Source organism: Stegodyphus dumicola, chromosome 4, assembly GCF_044657685.1.
Source record: "Stegodyphus dumicola isolate Sdum_Otavi_A_Nest chromosome 4, ASM4465768v1".
Classification (NCBI taxonomy): domain Eukaryota; kingdom Metazoa; phylum Arthropoda; class Arachnida; order Araneae; family Eresidae; genus Stegodyphus; species Stegodyphus dumicola.
This window is the reverse complement of record NC_140771.1, coordinates 87,664,547-87,687,436: the sequence shown is the minus strand read 5'-3', so window position 1 is coordinate 87,687,436 and position 22,890 is coordinate 87,664,547. Positions and strand designations below refer to the sequence as shown.

At 37.7% G+C, this 22,890-nt stretch overlaps 1 protein-coding gene across 3 annotated transcripts in view; it reads left to right on the top strand.

The window, feature by feature from the left end:
* The window catches only part of LOC118179565 (chymotrypsin inhibitor-like), a 98,488-nt gene that overhangs the window by 64,191 nt on the left and 11,407 nt on the right, over positions 1-22,890 (top strand). For all 3 annotated transcript variants that reach the window (XR_015040706.1, XR_015040707.1, XM_085815170.1), the window contains exon 2: positions 20,968-21,055. Coding sequence is in view for 1 of the 3 variants with exons in the window: in XM_085815170.1 (XP_085671296.1) it covers positions 20,968-21,055 (88 nt within the window). In the remaining 2 variants the exon portion in view is untranslated. The remainder of the gene's footprint in view (positions 1-20,967; positions 21,056-22,890) is intronic.

The following is a 22,890-nucleotide window of genomic DNA, read 5'->3' as shown; positions in this document are numbered from 1 at the left end:
ACGTTTTACTATATAAAACGTGCTGTTCCAACGGTCTTCACATCTAAGATGATATTTAAGTCTTTTCTCTCCTCGCTAGAGCACAGATATTTTCGCAAATTTTTTGCAGCGATATTACTTCTCCTGTAAACTATCACAATATCCCTAATTTTCGTTAGAAGGTCGTTAACCTCGTTTAGAGAATTTGTGACAACCAAATTGAGAGAGTGTGCAATGCATCCTAAATGTTTCAACTTTAGTTCGCTGTGGACAGCGTTAATCATATTTTTGGCCTTGTCAGTCACTATTAAAGACACTTTTTCCATCGGAAAATATGGTTGGCAAATGTGTATGATATTTTCTGCAATATTTTTGGCTGAATGACGTTCATCAAAAATTGAGCAGTCAATCAGTACCGTTTTCCTTTGCATGTGTTTGTCAATAAAATGGCCTGTCACGGCCATGTAACTTTCAGCCTTTTGGTTGCTCCAACAGTCTACAGTCAAACAGATATTTTGTACAGCACTAAGAACGTTTTTTAAACTATTCTTTTTGTCTTCATAAGCAGCAGGAAGCAAGGATTTAGAAACCGTTTTCCGTTTCAAGGTAAGGAATAGGTTGCATTCAAAGCCTTTGAGTATTCTCGGAATCCCTCATTTTCTACGATACTTATTGGTTGTAAATCCTTATATACCATTTTGATCAGTGCGCAATCGATTACTTTTTTTTTATTTACATCCATCGTATTTCTCTGGACAAACTGCATTATGTTGGACTGGCAGTTTTGTGAAAATACACCAACAATATCACAAGCACTGTTGTCTACCGTAAGTTTTGTAGTCTGCTGGGATGTGCATGGTTGCCCACCATCTGCAGGGCTAGTGACCACAGAACGGACTGGAGCGGCATCAATATCATCAACATCTTGATTCGGCAAAGCGCGTTTCTCGTGCAGATTTACACAAGGGTGCTTCCTTTGCAAATGTTTTTTTTTAATTTCCTGTTGAACCACCTTTGATGGATAAAAGGTCTTTACAAATGTCACACATAACTTTTTCGTCTTCATTAGTATAGGAAAAGTGCTGCCGAACCAAGCTGAATTTCCTTTTCTTACTAGACATTTTGTAATTCGATTTTTTTTTCTGAGGCGTAAGAAACTGATAGAGACTAAGCAATTCTATAACGTACCGATACTCACCAGTACGAGACAAGAATGAATCTTATGGGAAAAGTGACGAAGTTGGGAGATGGTCATCAGCATCGTCAGATAAGCATAAAAAAATTCTATTAACGACTTCCGCTGTTCATTCCAGCTGCAAATTCTAAAATCAGCACTACGCTGTGAAAAGGGTAAGTGCAATATCGCGTAATGATTCTATTAATCAGGCATGAAAGAGCAAAAAATGCAAAGGAAAAAAGGGAGGGACATGTATGTTTACATAAACATGTCCGGATAATTTCCGGTATTCCATTCGATAGTTCACCCCCCCCCCAGAGGTCCAGAGGGAGTTAAGCTCCAGAGGGAGTTAAAAAAAAAGAAGATTCGGACTGCCAGGTCAAAGTTCACCTCTCTTGCTATCGGAGGAGCGTCGTCACGTCTTGGGGGGTAAAGCAGGCGTTGACAATCCTGCGTTAGACACGTGACCTGGGTTTAGTTTTTGGCGAGATGAAAATCTGTTTTTAGAAGAGGGAAGAATTATCATATGTGGGTCAGTTATCTTTGCTCTTTCATTAGAAAAGTTTAAAATTGCGTCTGTATTTTATGTTGATTGGCTTAGTGATCCACTAGATGCTGTGACATTTTCTGAAGTAGGTACAGCGGGATAAAAAAAGGATCATATTTATTTAAAAAGGATCATATGATTTACGTTGCCCTATTAAGCAAGCAAACGAAAAATATTTTTAATGATTTATGCTAAAAATATGTTGAGGAAAAGGAAGTAATCTAGTTGGTAGTTGATTCCATTTACCAATCCAACGACAGCAACTTACCAAATCAATCATTTCAGATCCACGTAGTTTTTCTCCTACAAACGATGAAAAATTAAAACATGCACAATTCGGATTGCAAATCATCTAGCGCTCCCCTCTCTTTTCCTCCTCACTATACCGACTCCAATCACAAGCGAGCAATACCGGCGACAGTGACTCCAACTGCTACTATTCCCCCCCCCCCACACACACACAACGAACGGCCTTTCGAAAAATTTCCACTATTTCACACTCGTCCTCCCGCGCACACAAAGGCAATTAATTATACTACCTCAAACTCTAGTCTCCGTGACGAACGGAACGGAAGTTTCCCCCTTTCACGTTTGCCATTCCATGCCCTGTTTCAAGGTCATTCATGGACACAAGGAGCGCATATCACCATTTCACAAATACAACCAGATACTACTGTCCTCGTACCAAAACCGAAGTGAGCTGAACCCTCATCGATCCTCCAGTAACGAATACCGAAATATCGAGAAGAGACGCATATTTTCGTTACAAAGTAGCGAATACCGAAAAGCACCCGTTTCGGTACAGAAGTAACGAATACCGAAAAGTACCCGTTTCGGTACAGAAGTAACGAATACCGAAAAGTACCCGTTTCGGTACAGAATTAACGAATACCGAAAAGTACCGATTTCGGTACTGAAGTAACGGGTACTTGGATTTACCGATTTTCAGTACCCGTTACAACTAAGTACCCGTTAGAAAATACCCGGTTCGGAAGTACCGACTCATCACTATTTACAAAATTAAATACACAACGTAATGTAACTTACATGACAGGTGGATATAGTATAGCAACATAGCATAGTTAAGCATAGATAAGACATAGCGACATAACATTGTGGTTACATATTTACAACATACAATTCGCAGTGTGGCATGACCTATGCGACAGGTGGACTTTGCAAGATGACATATCATAGCTTGGCGTAGACATAACATGGCATAGCATTAACATTGCACCATCATGTGACATAGCATAGAATAAGTATTACATAATTACAGCATTAAATACACAACATAACTTAACTACATGAAAGATGGGTATAGCGTAGCGACATACCATAGCATCTCTTGACATAATATACATAGTAATGCGACATAACATAGTGACGTAACATAGTGACATCACAGATTTACGACATAAAATACACAGTGTGATATAGCCAGCACGGCATACAGAACATAGCCTTGCATATGAACATAGCTTAGCGGCATATATATTGACTAAACATTTTTATAATAAACAAAATATCTTAAAATAGACCATATCCAATGCTACGACTTTGAAAACCTCTATACTTCTCTACCACTTGAAGAATTTTTACAAGTTTACTAGCTCTTCCAGATTTATTTCCGCAAATTACTACCATTCTCAGCAACGAAAAATGGCAACTATTCCTCTCCAGCGTGCTCTTCAATAATTTTATTCAATTTGACAATAGCATCTATAAACAAGTACAGGGAATCCCAATGGGCGGTAATTTTTCAAGCTCTGTCTGTGAATTATTCCTTTTTACAAAAGAATTGACCTATGTCCGTTCACTCAGTACAGAAGAACGTATATTTTACCAACACATCTATAGATATATTGATGATGGCATTGCATTTAATAACTACAACAAAATAGAAGTAGCTAATATCTACTCTGCATGCTTAAAACTAAATAAAACAAATACAGAACAGCATAATGTAATCTACCTTGATTTACATATTATAGATTACAATTTTATTAAATTTTACGACAAAAGAAGAGAATTTAATTTTTCCACACTTAAATTAACTAACTGGAATTCAAATATTTCCAAAGGAGTCATACTTAACACAATTTATTCACAGCTACTCAGAATAAAAAGAATCTGCAATACTGCGAAACACTTACAAGAAGAAATACTATACTTCGTAACTATTTTGAAAAGTAACTTAATTCCTCATAAAATAATTAAAAATACCCTAAAAAAAGCTGGCCTTACCTATTTTTAGATTTTTTGAATTAGATAATGATATTTTATGCCTAAAGCCCGAAGGACGGTTTAAGATGGATGACTGATTCAGAGAATCTAATGTAAAAATGTACAGATAATTCTTGTTTATTCATTCTCTCTCCTCCAAAATTTGGGCACTTTACTTTTAAATACTATTGTGTAAATAGTTTTAAATTTCTATAATGGCCAATTTTACTGCTTTTATTGACAAATCGGGCCTTTTCATTTTTCATAGTAGCTTGATCGCCCGCTAGCTTGAAGAATTACGACTTTTTTAACAAATGACTGTTTTTTCCTTTTACTCTTGCTTTTGTGGCCAAGTTTTGTAGTTTTAGCTGAATTAACCATTTTCACTTTTAGTCCCATTTTTTCTTCCAACTACATGTCAGACGCCATTTTGATATCTTTTCACGTTTTTCCGAGTTTTCCGACCCCCTTCGATAATTGGAGACGAGTTGCAGCTAACGGACAATCTTTTCGTATTGGCTGATGCCCACAGAACTTCGCTCCCCCCTACATACGTCACACGACTGAAGTACACAGAAGGGAATTACAACACACTTTCCAACATAGTTTTAAGAGGGAGAGCTCTGCATCGCCACAGGTCAGTTTTTTGTTTCTTTTGTTACAACTTTTTCTTGGTCTTAGCAAGACCCACTTTGTTGGTTTTCATCTTAATTTTCTTTTATTTTAATTACAGATTTCTAAAATATATAAAATTATAAATCTTTAAGCTTGCAGGCCCAGCCCGTATGTTTTTGTATATTTAGGACTAATAGCAGACCGCTATTTACTTTTGCTTTTATTTTTTTTATTTTTATTTTTATTTTTATTTTAGTCTAGATTTAAGATGTATCGGAATAGTTTTTTATATTTTAACACCTTAATGTGTCATTTTGTGCGGACGCGTCGGGAAATTGGAACAGAGAATTGAGACTATTAAAATTTTCCAAGACACTTCGTCTAAATTAAAAAATTTTGTAGCGAACAAGTTTCAATTGTCTATTTCGGCGAAACGCGTAATGGGGTTAGCTTGATTCGACGTTCAAACAAATAAAATTTCCCTTGAAAAGCCAGTTTGGAAGTCGAGTTAGGCTAATTTACCATTTTCCGCTTACTTTTTTTATCTGATTTTTTTTAATGTTTTAGATGTTAAATGGTTTGATTTTCATATGTATTAATTTTTTAAAACGTGTTGAACTTTTTGGAGCAGCAGCTCCTGGTAACTTTTAGGCGAACTTACTACAATTTCTAATTTACTTATTTTGCTGCATATTGCGCAAGATGTTTTCTAGACCAAATTGGTCATTCAGTATTATAATTACTACCTTGCTTGATATATATATATATATATATATATATGGGAAATGTTATGTCATGATATTTCCTAATCCCCTACTGTGTGACGTATACATAGCGTCAGCATGTGTTTCCCGCCTTCGGGAGAAGACGAGGATTAGCTGGCGAGCGGAGCAGAAGTCGCTCGATCGCTCGTATACCATTTTCATTAATTGTAATCCTAATATAATCTATATTTGTAAACAGTAATAAATGTGTGTCATCAACTATGGTCGTTGCCTTTCCCCACATTTTGGGAGCTCGACCGTGCCTTTTGTACATGCGTTAATCGAACCCTAGACACCAGTAATCACTCAAGACGTTCAGAAAGCTAACAAAGGCAAGACGTGCCTTTATGACGATTTAATATTCTTCTTCAAGCCAGACGACGTATGTGAATGAAGACGTGCCTTTATGACGATTTAATATTCTTCAAGCTGGACGACATATGTGAATGATGTTACATGCTACTTGTCCGTTCTTCTGATTTTGGACGTTAAATCGAAATTCGATTTTGGGATCATTGGATTGGCCAAGATATATATTGGATTATAAGGACTGCTCCGACGTTAGGTAGGCCCATTTTCCCCTGATTCGTTCATAATTTATTAGTATTTGGATTTTAAGCTGTGTTTATACTGTTTAATTCTCATTCATACATACCCTATTTCATATTCATATTCTCCTATTTTACTGTTTAAAGAACTATGGCCCTAAAATTAGGTGATATCCCATTGATAGCGAATTCTCTTAAATATGGCACAACACGAGTTATTAAATTATTTAATACCGTGCTCGGATATTCCGATTTTTATCATTCTTCGCGAAAGCGAATGCGAAATTTTGCCGCGTTCCCGGACAGTTTCGATTTGGCAAAACATAAAGAACTTCTATTAAAAGATTTCTATTCATCAGCTTTTATATCAGTGGCGAATTTATTGCATTTGGAAGCTTCCACTAATAAAGATGTTTTATGTGAAAAAAGTTTTCATGCGCTCACTAATCTGACGGATTTTCACAATTCCCTAGATGTTAAATTTTTATCCGATGACGATCATTCAATTTCAAACACCGACAGTGCACAGACGCCTGTAGGTCTAAGTTCTTCTGTTCCCCCTTCCCCTCTCTCCACGGTGCCTAACCCAAATCGCGTTGTTTCTTCTGACGCGGAAGTAATAAATTTGAATTCGAGTCGCTCCGGTGTTTATATGACGGCGAACACCGAGATTCGCGAGCTGAGTCATGATTTATGGTTTATTTTGAGAGTTCTTTCAAACACTTGCAGAAACTTTTCAGACAATGATTCCTATTCAGTCCATGCTGTTTTCAACGATATAGAGGATAATTTCCAATTATTTCCAAATCTTACCGACCAGCAAAAATTAGTTTTTGCGAAACGACTTGTTGTGGGTACTGCTAAAACTTTTTTGTTTTCACAACGGAATCTCAATTCATACGACGTGTTTAAAACATTATTACTTAATGAGTTCTCCGATAAAATTACGTCTATTGAAATTCATAAACAACTCGAAAGAAGAAAAATGCGCTCGAATGAAAGCTCTTTGCAATATTTTATCGCAATGCGCGAAATTGCGAATCGTGGTGACGGTGTTATCGACGAGGCTTCTGTCATTCAGTATACCATTCAAGGAATACTTGGTACCCCATCCGATAAAATTATTCTCTACGGTGCAAAATTCATATTCTGAATTCAAGGAAAAGCTACGCACTTATGAATCTGTAGTTACGACTAGACATACAAATATCTCTCGTTCATCAAATTTTAAAAATACGAATAATGGCCCCAGACGTGGTACTGGACGAAAAAATTCAGACCAACAACACGACAAGAAATTTAATAATACTGGTCCATCTAAAACTAAACCACAAACTTGTTTTAACTGCTATGAGGTTGGACACCTCTCACGGTCTTATCCTAATCGTTCTCTTGGCCCAAAGTGTATAACTTGTGGTCGTTTTGGGCATAAATCTATGGATTGCCGCCTCACTACATCAAATGAGACTTCCACTCCACCTGCCGAAGTAAATACAGTACAAACCTCTCACGGTAATATGTGTAAAACTGTCGTTATACTCAATAGCACAGTTTCTGGATTAATTGACACTGGAAGTGAGGTCACATTACTGAATGAAAACACACGGATGCAACTTGGTTCCCCACCACTTTCAAATAATTCTGGAGTGTTAACTGGTTTCGGATTCTCGAAAATTCCTATTATTGGCTATTTTCAAACCATTATCAAAATTAATAATCAGGACTTTCCGGCTAATATTAGAGTTCGTCCAAATCATTCTATGCAATTTTCTCTCATTGTAGGATGTGACGTAATTAAAAATGCTAAATTAACTATTACAGCAGACGGTATATATTTTTCAAAACCTTCCGAGCAATGCTTTGAAACTGCTCCTGAATCTTTCATTTTTGCAATAAATGACGATGTTCCAGCTTTTGATATTGGTTCAAATGTTTCCAAAGAAACTCGTGCTGCGGCAGAACGTTTGCTGAATTCTTATGTTCCAAATAAAACAAAGACGACAGATATTAAACTTAATAATCACTCTATCCGATGATAAACCGATGTTTCACCCTCCTAGCCGCCTTCCTTTTGTTGAACGGGAAATTGTTGACAAACAAATAAATGAATGGTTGAAACTTAAAATTATTGAACCTTGTTCATCTCCATATGCCAGTCAAGTTCTCGTGGTGCGTAAAAAAGATGGTACACCCCGTGTTTGCATCGATTATAGGAAATTTAATCGACTTTTAATTAATAAAATATTCTTTGTTTAAAATTTCTTGAGTGCGGATTACGACGAAGTGGCCTGTTCGTGAGCTGTTTTAATGACATTTGCCTGCATATCCTCAGGCATCACAAGTAAGTTAATGCCGTTGACGTTTTTGTACAGGAGATTGTTCTTAACGAGAAAGTTATCATACGAAGGCGTCGTTTGAAGGAGTTCTTTAATAGCCGTAATACGTAATAGGCTCGTCGGTTTCTTGTGCTTTGCGAAATTGGAGAAGGACACTGTCTTGGATAGTCATGCAACATGGACTGCGACTGAAGGCATCCACGTGAGCCATTTTTGAACCGGTACGTTGCTCAATTTCGTAGTCAAAATCTTGGAGATATAAAACCCATCGGGCTATTCTTGAATTGAGTTCCTTTTTATTTAAAGTTTGCACAAAAGCGTTGCAGACAGTGATAATTTTAAAATGTGAACCAAGGACGTAAATACGGAACTTTTTTAAAGCTTCAACAATTGCAAGGACTTCGAGTTCATAACTGGTGTATTTACGCTCGTTGTCCGATGTTTTCTTTGACATGTAGTAAACAGGGTGAAAGCTGTTATCGTTCATAGATTTTTGTTGTAGGACTGCCCCCAAGCCATCAATGGATGCGTCGGTATGAATTTCGATAGGACTCTTTTGATTAAAAGTACTTAAAACTGGTTGTTGAGAAAGCAAATATTTTAATTAAGGATCATTTTCCTCTTCCTCTTATTGATGACATTTTGGATAAACTTCAATACGCGCAAATTTTTAGTACTCTTGACCTACGTAACGGCTTTTTTCATGTGCCATTAGCGGACGAAAGTAAACCATATACAGCTTTTGTAACTCACAACGGACAATTCCAGTTTCTTCGAATGCCATTTGGTCTTTCAAATTGCCCTTCAGTATTCCAGCGCTTTATAAATTATGTTTTTCGTGATTTAATTGTCAAAGGTTATGTTTTACCCTACATGGACGATGTAGTTGGACGATGTAGCCAAAAATGAAAATGAAGCCATTCATCGTCTCAACCAAGTACTCAAAGTTGCTAGTGAATATGGTCTAGAAGTTAATTTTCCTAAATGTCAATTTCTTCACAAAAAAATCGAATTTCTTGGACATATCGAAGACGGTAAACGTTTCCTTCCCCTTCGAAAACAAAATCTGTAATTAACTACCCCAAACCTAAGAGTACGAAAGACGTCCAATGCTTCCTCGGTCTCACGGGATATTTTAGGAAATTCATCCCCTCATATTCTAGCATTGCAAAACCCCTTAGTGATCTCCTTCGTAAGGACACCCCCTTTCAATTTCATGCTGATCAAAAAGCCGCATTTCACAGGTTAAAATATTTGCTTTCTCAACAACCAGTTTTAAGTATTTTTAATCAAAAGAGTCCTATCGAAATTCATACCGACGCATCCATTGATGGCTTGGGGGCAGTCCTACAACAAAAATCTATGAACGATAACAGCTTTCACCCTGTTTACTACATGTCAAAGAAAACATCGGACAACGAGCGTAAATACACCAGTTATGAACTCGAAGTCCTTGCAATTGTTGAAGCTTTAAAAAAGTTCCGTATTTACGTCCTTGGTTCACATTTTAAAATTATCACTGTCTGCAACGCTTTTGTGCAAACTTTAAATAAAAAGGAACTCAATTCAAGAATAGCCCGATGGGTTTTATATCTCCAAGATTTTGACTACGAAATTGAGCACCGTACCTGCTCAAAAATGGCTCACGTGGATGCCTTCAGTCGCAGTCCATGTTGCATGACTATCCAAGACAGTGTCCTTCTCCAATTTCGCAAAGCACAAGAAACCGACGAGCCTATTACGTATTACGGCTATTAAAGAACTCCTTCAAACGACGCCTTCGTATGATAACTTTCTCGTTAAGAACAATCTTCTGTACAAAAACGTCAACGGCATTGACTTACTTGTGATGCCTGAGGATATGCAGGCAAATGTCATTAAAACAGCTCACGAACAGGCCACTTCGTCGTAATCCACACTCAAGAAATTTTTAAAAAAGAATATTTTATCCCAAATCTGAAAGAAAAAATTGAACAGTGCTAATTAAATTGAAATAACTGCATCCCATGCATTGAAAATAACTGCATCCCATGCATCCTCAATAATCGACAGCGTGGCAAACAAGACGGACTTCTGCACTCCATTGACAAAGACGACGCACCCTTGCACACGTACCATATCGACCACCTAGGTCCCCTTGCCACCACATCAAAGAAATACAAACATATTTTGGCAGTTATAGACTCTTTTACTAAATTCGTGTGGCTTTATCCGACAAAGTCTACAGACGAAGATAAAGTTATCAGTCGGCTGGAATCTCAAAGATCAGTCTTCGGAAATCCTTCACGGATTATCTCTGATCGAGGCCCTGCATTCAAATCCACTGCATTTGCAAACTATTTTGACACACAGAGAATAAAGCACGTTCTTATTACAGCTGGCCTTCCACGATCGAACGGTCAAGTTGAGCCTTTGAACTCTATTATTATTGCTGTCCTTTCTAAACTCTCCATAACCAACCCTGAGCAATGGTACCGCCATGTTCTCGCCGTGCAGCAAATTATTAATTCAACTTTTCAACGTAGCATCAATTCCACTCCCTTTGAACTTCTCTTTGGGACTAAAATAAAATGGCAAAACGACATAAACATCGCTGCTCCAATCGACGAGGAGATTAAATCTGCATTCATTCAGCAACGTGACGATCTCCGTAAGGACGCAAAACAGCAAATCTCTAAAGTGCAAGACGAAAATCGCCGTACTTATAATTTGCGACGAAAACAGGCACAAAAATTTCAACTTCATGACCTTGTGGCTATCAAACGAACTCAGTTTGGCCCTGGTCTAAAACTCAAACAGAAATTTCTCGGACCTTATAAAGTCACCAGGCTCAAACAAAATGACACATATAATGTGGAAAAGTGTGCATTTTTCGACGGACCATCCAAAACATCTACTTGTGCTGAATACATGAAACCCTGGTCCAAGAATATTGATCGTATCACTTGATTTTTATTCAACTGTCAGCATTATAGGTCCTCCTGAGTTTGGACAGATGACACCTGAGAACTTTCTAATAATTTTTTCCCTCATATCAACTTTTTAATTCATTTTGTTATACTAATGTTCTTTTTATTTTTAGTTAACTGCTGTGGTGTGTTTAATCTATTTTTTTTGCTCCATATGTGTAAGTATCCTCAGCTTTGTATATACAGATTATTTTTTTCATACCTATGTTACTATATTATAATAATTTTTTTAATTTGATGATATACTATGTTGCTTCAGGCGAGGTTGCCTGTCCGGTCATGATGGCCGAATGTGGGAAATGTTATGTCATGATATTCCCTAATCTCCTATTGTGTTACGTATGCATTGCGTCAGCATGTGTTTCCCGCCTTCGGGAGAAGACGAGGATTAGCTGGAGAGCGGAGCAGACGTCGTTGCCTTTCCCCACATATATATAAACAGCATAACATGACCTGTACAGCAGGTGGGCATAGCATAGCATAGACATAGCATAGCATATTGTCATAGCATACATGGCCTACACAACATTGCATACAGAAACATGACTTTTTGTGAATTAGTACTGAAAGACAAAAACAAGACGTCAAGCAGTACATATCTAGTGATACCAGGCATATAAATATAGACTTACTAAGCGAATATTTTGATGCACATAACTTAGCTCACTACTTGGAGCTTCTTAGACATCATTCTGCTTGACACAGCTCTTGTCCAAGCGCTTCGAGCTTATCCATTATACATTTAATTTTATTTGTAAGTGCCGGTTGTTTTGTTAGAAAGCGCTTGAACGGGACCTCAGATCCACCGAAGCTAATGTGCCATTTCTGTGTTAAAGAGCATTCCACAAGATAATGATCGGGTGACCCTTCATTGCCGCAGACACAGATATTGGTGGTAGACATGCCTCTGTCTTTGAAATAAGACGGGAAAGGTCCATGACCCGTTATGAAGCGCGTGAGGTAGGGTGCGGAGATTACCCGATCTGTCGTCACTCTATGTATAAAGTCATGAGTTCTCCGGCCTTGTTGGATTGTATCCCATTCCTCCTGCCACAGGCTTAGGGCCGTTTCCCGCGCTTTGCCTTTTAGGTGCGATTTCGGCAGCAAAATCGAAACTTCTTCTGCGTCCTGATTTTGGGCTGCCTCCTTCGCCAATTCGTCTGCTTTCTCATTACCATGGGTTCCAGCGTGTGCCTTTACCCAGGATATGCGGATCTTTGAAGTGGGAGTGTTCTCTCTAAGCGTTTTTTGCACCTCCGTAATAAGATGCGCTGAATGTCGTGGGTTTTTAATTGCATGAATTGCTGAGAGGCTGTCAGTGAATATTGTTGAGTACCGTTGGTGGGATGTTGTTAGCCAATCTATTGCCTTACTTCCGCCAGAACACTGTGTTTTAGTGCCAGAACTTCCGCCTGGAACACTGTGTTTCCAGGGTTCATATGCCCTTTCCAGGTTGCTAGTACATCTCCTTTATTATATGCTACAAAAGCGCACTTCACTTCTCCATTTAATTTGGACCCGTCTGTAAATATGATTACTCCTGGGCCGTGTGTATTTGGTGCGAGAGCTGGGTCGTGGTACGTGAAGACTCCCTTCCCGTAAAGGGATGGGTGCGTATCCAGCTGGGAACTCTTGAACTCATATTCAGAGGCGTCATAAGTGGCGTCCCCGAAAGTCATACACATTTGCCGTTGGAAAACCGAATCAATTGCAGCCTCCCGCATCGCTTTAATTGGCAGTGGTATTAGCCCTGCTAGGACTGATGCGGCTGCTGTTGAAGTCGTTCGGTACGCCCTAGTTATAGCAAGAACAAAAGGTCTCTGAATGCTGTTTAGCACTTTGGCTTTTCTTGTCGTCATCGGGCAGGCCCAGATCGCCGCTCCATAAGTAATTATCTTCTCTACAACTGTAGAATAGAGAATTTTTAAGATGTGAGGGCGTAACCCCCAATTTGATCCCTGCATTCTTTTGAGGCTGTTTGCAATGCGGTGCGCTTTCTCACGTTGCGCCCGTAGGTGGGGTATCCAAGTGAAAGCCTCATCCAACGTGATGCCAAGGAGCTTTAGTTCTTTAACACGTTTGATTTTCCTCCCCTGCATAGAGATACAAGGGTTTCGTGTGATTGTTCGCCCCGGCTTATGAAATATCATGTATTTGGATTTGGCCTCAGAAATTTTAAACTTCTTTTCCCGGCACAGATTGTCAAACATTGAGATAACTTCATTACGATTATTTGCTAGAATGTCTCTGCTCCTGCCACTAGCTACAAAGGTTGCATCGTCTGCAAATGCAATTACCTTTGAGTGAGCTGGCCAGTTCACGTTGAGAATGGAATTGAAGGTGATATTCCATAAATCCGGACCTGCACAAGATTCCTGCGGACAACCCCTTAATTGCTTTTTGGTGATAAGTCCTCCATTATGCACTGCTATGAAGGTCCTGTCACTGAGAAAGCTCTTAAAAACTTGTAATATGTTGTCAGGTATTTGAGCTTTGTGAAGTGCCTCTAAGATTGCCGGCCACCACAAGGAGTCGAACGCACTTTGCAGATCCAGACTTAAGACTGCTGCACGAAGTTTGTTATTATGGAAGTTTTTCACCTGCTTACATATTAACTGTAATGCGTTAAGTGTTGATCGGTGTTCTCGAAGGCCGAACTGTGCTTCTGAGAGAGTTTGTTTCTGGGCTAGAAAGTATTTTAGTCTCAGGGTAATCAACTTCTCATATAGCTTGCCTAACACTGGTAAGAGGCAGATTGGTCTGAAGGATGCTGGATTACTTTGATCCTTCCCTTCCTTGGCGAAGAGAATCACTTGCCCTGTCTTGAAAGCTTGAGAGAAGTATTTAAGTTCCAGGAGCTTGTTAAAGAATTTTGCCAGGAAACCCGGGCGTGCTCTGTGCATTGCCCTCAGAATTCGATAATCGATTGAGTCAGGGCCTGGTGCTTTATTAATAGGAAGTGACTTAATGACTGTACTCACCTCTTAATTCGTGAATGGTACGTCGTTGGGCGTGCTGGTTTCCAGATTGTAAGCCGAGTGAGTATCTCTGTCTTCCTGATCTGCATTGGGAAAAACCGCATCCACAATTTTCCGAAGGGTATCCTCCATTATGCCAGTAGGCCATGTATGTAGACTTGCATAGATTCGATGTTGAGGGGGATGAAACACCTTGTTTGACCCTATTTTGTGCAGGACTCCATAAATTTCAGTGTTTCTCGTGCAAAAGTCCCTCCAGCTTTTTAATTTCGCGTTAAAATTGCCCTTTTGTAATAAGCTTACGCTTTGTTATAAATTATGCTAAGTTCTTGTCTTCGTGCCGCATCTCCCTCTTTTTTTCATTTTGCGCCTCATGGCCCTTGTACGGCTTTGTAGAGTTCTAAGCTCCTGTGTCCACCAGTTAGCTGCCTTAGGACGTTTTGGGGGCTTGATGCCAAAGGTAGTGTTACAGATGGACTGCAGCTCCTTGATAATGTTATTCGTTATGGTGTCAGCTTCTTTTGCATCTCTGCACGCTGTTAGAGCGTCCTCTATTCGTGCCAGTGATGGGCCGTTTTTATTTGTGAATTGCTTTACCTGGCGCTGTGAGGTTTTATGTCTTCGAACGGTGAATATGGTATGTGGATGGCTTATGCTCAATGTGATATACCGATGATCTGAATTTGAAGGGACATCCTGGACAGTCCACTTCTGAATTTTCGAAGCAAGGGCAGCAGTTGACAGAGTTAGATCGGGCCAGCCCTGTCCCATGATCGTTTCAAATGTCGGAAGACAGTCTGGTGTATTGTGGAGTACAAGATCATTGCTGGCAATATAGTCCTCTACTTCTCTCCCCCTCAGATCCGTGTTGGGATATCCCCACGTTTCGGAATGGGAATTATAGTCACCTGCCAGAAGATGATGGGCATTTGGGAATTCTCTAAGGACGTTTTGTTGCTGTTCTAGCGACTCTGTTATATTCGCAGTTGGCGGGATGTAGGAGTTAGTGATAAAAATGGTGAGGCACCCTGCCTCCACTGAAATTGTCACTATATCTCTTGATTTTGCTATAGTGACTGGAGACCACTTATGACTACAGCATACGATAGCTGCTCTTGGACCCTCCCCTTCCTGTTGCTGTATTATTTTCCAAGACTGGGGAAATACAGCTACTTGTTTTGCTTGGAGGAAAGGCTCCTGAATTAGCAGAAAGTCTGCATCTTCCTCCATAGCAAACTGGACCAGTTGTGCCGTGGCAGCTCTCGCTCTCTGCAGGTTGATTTGAATGATTTTAATTTCGTCATGCTTCTCAATGTGGGAATTGATGTCCTGTTCTGTGAGCAAATCAGGCTGGATATTGGACATAAAGTTAAGTACTAATTCAGAAGTCAAACAACAAAAATCAGCGTTATACCTACAAAATTTTCACAGGACTAGTTTCGATGGTTTTACCGAACCATCATCTTCAGCTGCAAAACCGCAAATGAACAAGATAGGAAATAATGATTAGATAAGATAAGAAAGCCTGAACAAGAATAAATAATCTTATCTTATCTTATCTAATCATTATTTCCTATAAGATAAGAAAGCCTGGACAAGAATAAATAATCTTATCTTATCTTATCTAATCATTATTTCCTATCTTGTTCATTTGCGGTTTTGCAGCTGAAGATGATGGTTCGGTAAAACCATCGAAACTAGTCCTGTGAAAATTTTGTAGGTATAACGCTGATTTTTGTTGTTTGACTTCTGAATTAGTATTTATTCGGCGTGTTATTGTGTCTTAATAAAGTTAAGTATTGAGAAGGAGTGAGTAGACAGAACTTTTGAATAGATGGAGTACTGCAGCTTTGACTTTTTGGATGCTAGCTCTTGATGCTGATAAATATGGGAGCCGTTAAAAGGTTTTGTCTCAGTATTCTGTACGAGATTGGACTTTTTGTATCTGCTTGCGGTAAGAGGGGCAATCTGATGCATATGCTGCGTGCATGGTATCTAGTGCTTCATTTGTTCTATCATTACTCAGCTGACAGTTTATACAGTGCGGTATCTCTGCTGTACAGTCTTTGATATCGTGATTGCCTCCGCAATATGCACAGTAGAGTTTGTGTGGACAGTCTTTCGCTGTGTGTTCAAAATCCTGACAACGAAAACATCTTCTTACACCCGTGCACTCTGTTACTCGATGCTCCCTCCATCCCGTACAGAACTGTGGATTTTCCATGAGACTGCTAAATGCCTTCGGAGTGCATTCTATCACCCACTTTGTCGCACGAATCCTTCTGTCGCTTAGCCTAAATGACACATTAACCCCTTCTTTCGTTAGTGGGAAGTGCTTTATCAGAAGTGCTTTCACTTCTTCCACAGACGTTCCATACGGGATATTAAAAGCTGTGCATTTGGGGGGTCCGCTTTTGCGGAATACGCATATTAAATTTTCCTTTTATATTGTCGTTTTCCTTCAGCACTGCATTGAGCTTCATCACATCTTCTTTCGTGTCACAACGCATTGCAACCCCTCCACTGTTAAGTCTCATGATACGTCTGAGTTGAAGTCCCAGACTCGCAACTGGACTATGTTTTCCCAATTCTGCTTGCACATCTTCATCTGGAGCATTATTCTTTGGAAATACTAAAAGGGTTGGTTTTTCTTTTAATCTCCTCCGCGCAATTTTCCGCGTTATTTCTGCATAGGTTGGTGCTTGTACTGTGCTTATGCTGGGATGGTTTTGCTCTTGATGATGTACATGGCCACTATTGTTGACTGAAATTGCCTGCAAAGGGTACTGTGTGGTTGTACAGTTCTCTTTCTCTGTGTTCGTACCTCTCTCCACCGTCTGTAGAGGCGGCGAGATGGCCGGGTCTTGCAGTGCTAGCTATCTTAATGCATCTAGAGTTTTTATAAGAATTTCTCTAAGGTCTACGGACAGAAGGTATATTTTGCCGCTTCTACTATTTCCTACGCTTCTGACTCCCTCATAAAGAATACTAATTTTATCCTCATATGAGATAGTGGTAGAGTTTATTAGATGGGTTGGATCCGTACCACTAGCAGACATTGACGTCTTTGTGTCAGTCATACTGGACAGCTATGTAGACAGCTTATTATTATTTGCTTGGTAAGTTGCTAGAATCTGGTGGCTCAACCTGAACAATTAAGCTGTGAGCTCTAAGAAACTGTACAAAACTATTGGGTTATTAAATTCACAAATGTAACAGACATCTGACTCCTAATTTAAGTCAAGCAGAGATGTGAGGAGTTGTATAACACTAAAAATACACTAGTTATTGCACTTGATATTTCAAAGAGGGAGCCTCAGGTGGAATGAGGTCGTGTAATGAAAATAATACTGGCTATAACCATTTAACGAAACACCGAAATCTTATAAGGGTATCCGTAGTAGAAAGTGCAGCATTATCATTACAATATAACGTTATTACTATTCTGCAAAATTGCATTATTACAAAGTAAAATATATTAACACAGACATAATGTAACCTAAATGTTGAAAATAGGTAAATTTGCTAATCCAAACAAAATAACAGGAATGCAACTGATTAGTAATAAAGGAACACAGTCGAACAGCTAACTAAATAATTAATGAATACAATGAATGAAACACACATTATCCTCACATAAATTGTTAAGAATAAATATTGCGTAATTATTATTATAGTGAGTTAATATCACAGATTTAAACTATAATCTCAGAACACTATATTACCACACAACATTTTAAAATATTATTTATCGCATAATAAGTTAAAATGGCTATATTATATTGCAAAGAAATAATGTTAATTTGAGAGTTATGCTGATTTACAGGATGCAAATAAAGAAAACAAAACAAGAATATATATATATATATATAAACAACTGAATTAAAATTGCAGAATTTAAAAGTGTCTAGTGAATATTTCCCGGTTCAAATAAAATAAATAAATAAAAAATAATAATAATTATTGAAAAATGAATTAGGGGTGATATGTTCAGTGAAATATAAGGAAAGCAGTTGTAACTAATTAGAGCTTGCCTAGTTAATTAGGATAAATTTACAGCTCAGAATCAGAGATTAACAGTTAATTGGCAAAGGATAAATTTTTGCAGTACACAAGTTAGAGGAATAAGTCAAGTATTCAATTAAATAAATTAGACCGCAGAATTAAGTTCTTAATACAAATGACCTGGAAATTTCTTATGATGTGAATCCTACCTTTGTAGCAATGCTTCGTCTGTTCTTCATATCGGGATATACGATGTCTCAAAATACGCAGCTCATGTTCCTCTAAATGATGATACCAGAATTAGCTTGCTGTATGAATTATTTCCGCTATTGCTGAAGGAAGAAGCGGAGCTCCGATACCGCGTGCTACTAACAACAAGTATACAGATGCTTTTTTCTCATCCGTGTATGGTGGTGGCTTGTCGAGGTTGCAATGGAGATTGTGAAGACCCAGAGCGGGATGTCTGTTATATTTCGATGGTTTTTCTTCATATTCTTGTGGATTGAAAATTACGCCATTGTACGTCGAAGTTTTCTTGAGTTGTAGGATGATTGTCGACAGTGCGTCGATTTCTGTTTGAATTGGTAGTGGCGTCACCCCGGATATTGTTTGTAGTGCGTTCGTGGAGGTTGTTGAGAATGATCGGGTAATATTGATCAAGAAAGGTCTTTGAATTGAGTTAAAGGTCCGAATTTTTCTTGCTGTCTGCACAGGTGACAAGCGGTCACGACCTTTTCACTATCAGCTTCTGCCCTCTTGGACCTAATCCTTTCTGCGCCCTTTGTGCAATCACCTGATGAAAGCCGGAACAAATCATGCATTTTGCTTGACAATCAAGGCAAAAGAGAAACTTGGAACTTGGATTCGAGAACACTCTCAGTCGCCGCCGCAGGCAGACCTTCTCAGGAAAATGTTACAGATCCACAGAATTGTATTCTACGACAGATCACGAACGGCCCAATGGTATGTTAGAAATAGTATAGTAAGATACAGGAAGAATTAAAAATTGTTCAAATCGGAACCTACTTCTACCATCTGGCGAAACACTTTGAACATTCCAAGCAGCGTAAAACTTATTTAGTCCTGTAATCCAAATTTATGAATGATCCACGCAATAGCAAAAGTCCCATGTCTACCTTGGATAAGCAAATTATATGTGAATAGTGTTGTATTGCATTTTCGTATCTTGTGATTATTGATTGTACATAGCTTTATATTGTATGTAAAATTTATTACATCACTACTGGCTCATGGTATTCGCATTTTTCATCACCATTTCGACGGCTTTCTTGTGACACTTGTCTCTTAATCCTCTAAACACTTTTAAAAAACGAGAGAGATAGTGAGCTACTACAGTAAGATTCACAGATTTCTTGATTCTCACTTAAGTTATGGTACTTAATTTATTTCGAAATTTTTAACGCACTTATAGAAGAGGTAGTGCATTATGCACAGGCACCCTGTTGTTTAACGCCGCTATTCCGAGGAGTACAGGCAGAGCTTGAAATGCGCAGGAGTCCAGTGGAGCCCGGTTCCGATGCTTTTCAGTTTTTGAGATAAATCATAATCTTCGCCGGAGTGCACTGGAGCCCTAAATAAATGGACTTCTGCACTTCTGTTATGTAAATTAACCACAATTTCAGCATCAAAAAATTTAATATTAAATATGGTTTAAATATTAAATATGGTTTAAATATCGATTCTAACTTCTGAACGCAAGCCTTTCTTTCGTTCGGACACAAACCTTGGACAGAGTTTGAGGCTTTTGAGGAAAGAAAAGCTCAAATTCACATGTTAAAGACTTATTTTCCAGGAAATGCAATGAATTGATGAGAATGGGTTAATTTTTCGTTCCTGAAAAGGTATCACTGCCACGCTAGTGATTTTCTACTGTAGAGCTCCAGCATCACGGCCCAAAATAAGACGAGGTGGAATAATTAATTTTTATTTAGCTATTTAAAATTAATTTAATAATGTATTAAATTTCTATTTATTTATTTACATCTCTTTTAATTTTAATTTAATTACTTAGTTATTTTAATATTTATTTATTTATTGTTTCTTTACTTCCTGACAGTGTTCCATAGGGCTCCTTTTCTAATTTTAGAAATTAAGTCTCGGCCACAAGTATAGATTGTTATTAGGGTGAACTAGGGATACGAGCTGCTGGTTTCTCTCCAGTTGAAGTGTAATTTAATAGCCATCTACAAAGTCTTCTTATAGCCTGTACATGACTTCACTAGCCTTAATTTGAATCATTATTAATAAATATGAGTGTCCGTAACACTATGTGCAGAATTTACTGAAAAAACTAAAACTGATTCACATTTTCTCAAGTCTGCCAAAAATAAGAACAAATATAATATTAAAAAGTAAAAGTTTAGTTTTAAAAGTTTCAAATATTTTTTTCAAGTTTTTCTACATATTTTAATTAAAATTTTATTACCAATTTTAACAGTGCATCTTTTGCGTTTATTGAGTCGATATAGTATTATTACCTAATTTACCGAACTCATACGTTTTCGTTTGCTTTCAAAGCTTATATTGTTCGTTCACGTGAACATTAGTTCTAAAACGGTATTCCAACAATTTATAATAATAATAAAAAAAGGAATTAACATAAATATGTTTTAATATTGTTTTTTATTGCAACTCGATAGAGTTGGCAAGCCTGAGTTTGACATGAGAATTCAGGAAGCCAGAGAAAAGCTGAGAAAACTGATGATGTTTTATACTTATTGATCTTTGAAAGCTCTGAGTTTAATAGGAAGTAGATAAATACATCACAAACGATTATCTCTTGATATCACTTATTTGTTTCAGGAGATCAATGGCCTCTACGAGCTCTACTTCGATAAATATTTCAAGTGTCAAGATAACAGAATTTCTCATCGTAATCAAGAATGGCCAGGTAAATATGTTTACAATGTAACCATGTTTACATTTTTATTGCACTAAGTTCAGAACCGAAATTGGTATATTTTGAATACAGTCAAAGGAACCATAGAAATGTACTTTTCTGAGCTCCACAAAATATTTTATTACTGTTAAAAAAATATTAAGTCAGCTTAACGTTTTCAGTTACAAAAATCTTGAATTATTTAAATGAGTTAATTTTCTTTGCTTTACTTCCTTTGAGCGACATTTAGTACACCTGGGCTGCTTTTACAGGCACTAATAAAAATCAAATACAAAATTCGATTCATTGTCGCTCATAATATGGAATTCGGAATTTAAATAAAGTTTGATTTAGAAATAAAGTACCTTAATCAAAATATGATAACAAGCATTCAGATCTCAAATAATTCAGTCAAAATTTGTTATACATTCGATAAACGGAAAAAATATCGGAAGAGTCACTATTATGCATTAATTTTTAATCAGAACTCTTCCATGACTCAAAAGAATGAATGCATTCTCATATGCTGTTGAAATCATTGCTATGCACACGCCAACTTGAGGCGAGATCTCTGGAGCCCAAAATTACCCCAAAAGTGACTGCTCTGTGATTTTTGTGTTTAATTTGTTTTATTATAGGGTTCTGGTACATATTTTTATGCATTAATGATTCAACATTTTACGGAACTTAACTCCTTAAACTATGGTTCAGAGAAGTCAGACAGGAGATTTATCGCCCGTTATAATCTTTCAGTAAAGTAAGGTGATTTAAAATAAACCTTTTTATTAATTCCAGTTAGTCTACTAGTTTACTTAATCTGTATAATAATAGAAACAATCTCCGCTATGTGCGGAATGAACCAAAAAAAAAATATATATGTATATAAAACTGGATAATTTGAAACATAAGATTTACTGGGTAAAGTGAGCCTACAAGTTTTAGCTCAGGCTGTTAACTTATGTGAGCAGACACGGCTAGCAAGGCTAAAGAAGAGTTGGACAATCTGCTTCGAAACTCATTAAAAAACGATTCACTTTACTGAGCGAATGAAGAATGAGTTCCAAAACACGGAGTGATAGTTCTTTTAAAATTCACAGACAGCTCTTGTTAGAAGCGTTCCAAGAAGAGAGATGTGCTATTCGTTCACAAACCGATTCGCTTTACTGAGTGAGTGAACACCTGATTCGCTACAAAAAGAGCGGAGCTCTTGTTGGAAGCGTGCCAGCAAAGTTCGATTCTCATTTTAGCGAAGAAAAGAATATCCCCCTATGTTAAAAGTGAATTTAATTTTTACTATTTTCAAATTTTTTTTTAATTCTATAATTTTATTGCTATGTAGAAAGGAGGTTTTAGGGATTCTCAAAACTACAATTTAAAGAAATCAGTTTTGGATATGATGATGGAGCCGATTCTTCCTATACCAGCGCTCGTTCGATTCCATCCGCTCTTCGCTTCAACTTATTTAACCGCTCTTGATTCACTCCTCGCTCCTGATGTTTTTCATCAAGCTTATTGTTAGTGAACGGTGAGTCATTAAAAAAAGTGTTTAAGTTCAGTGAGCGAACGGCTCTGATCCGATCCCATAAATCAGCATTTTATCCATCTCTAAGTTAAAGCAGAATTCAAGTAATTTTAGAAACTAGAAAAAAAAATAGTATCGAGACGGTTAATAAATACTGCTAAAAACTTTCTGTTAAACTCAAGAATTCTGTACTTATATACATTATGCAATTTGCATCGTGATGTAAGCCGACGAAAGTAGAATACACAGTAAAGTTAGAAGTAAATAAATATACCGGCTAATGATGAAGTTGAATGTTTAGAGAAAATAGAAAGAATATAACTGG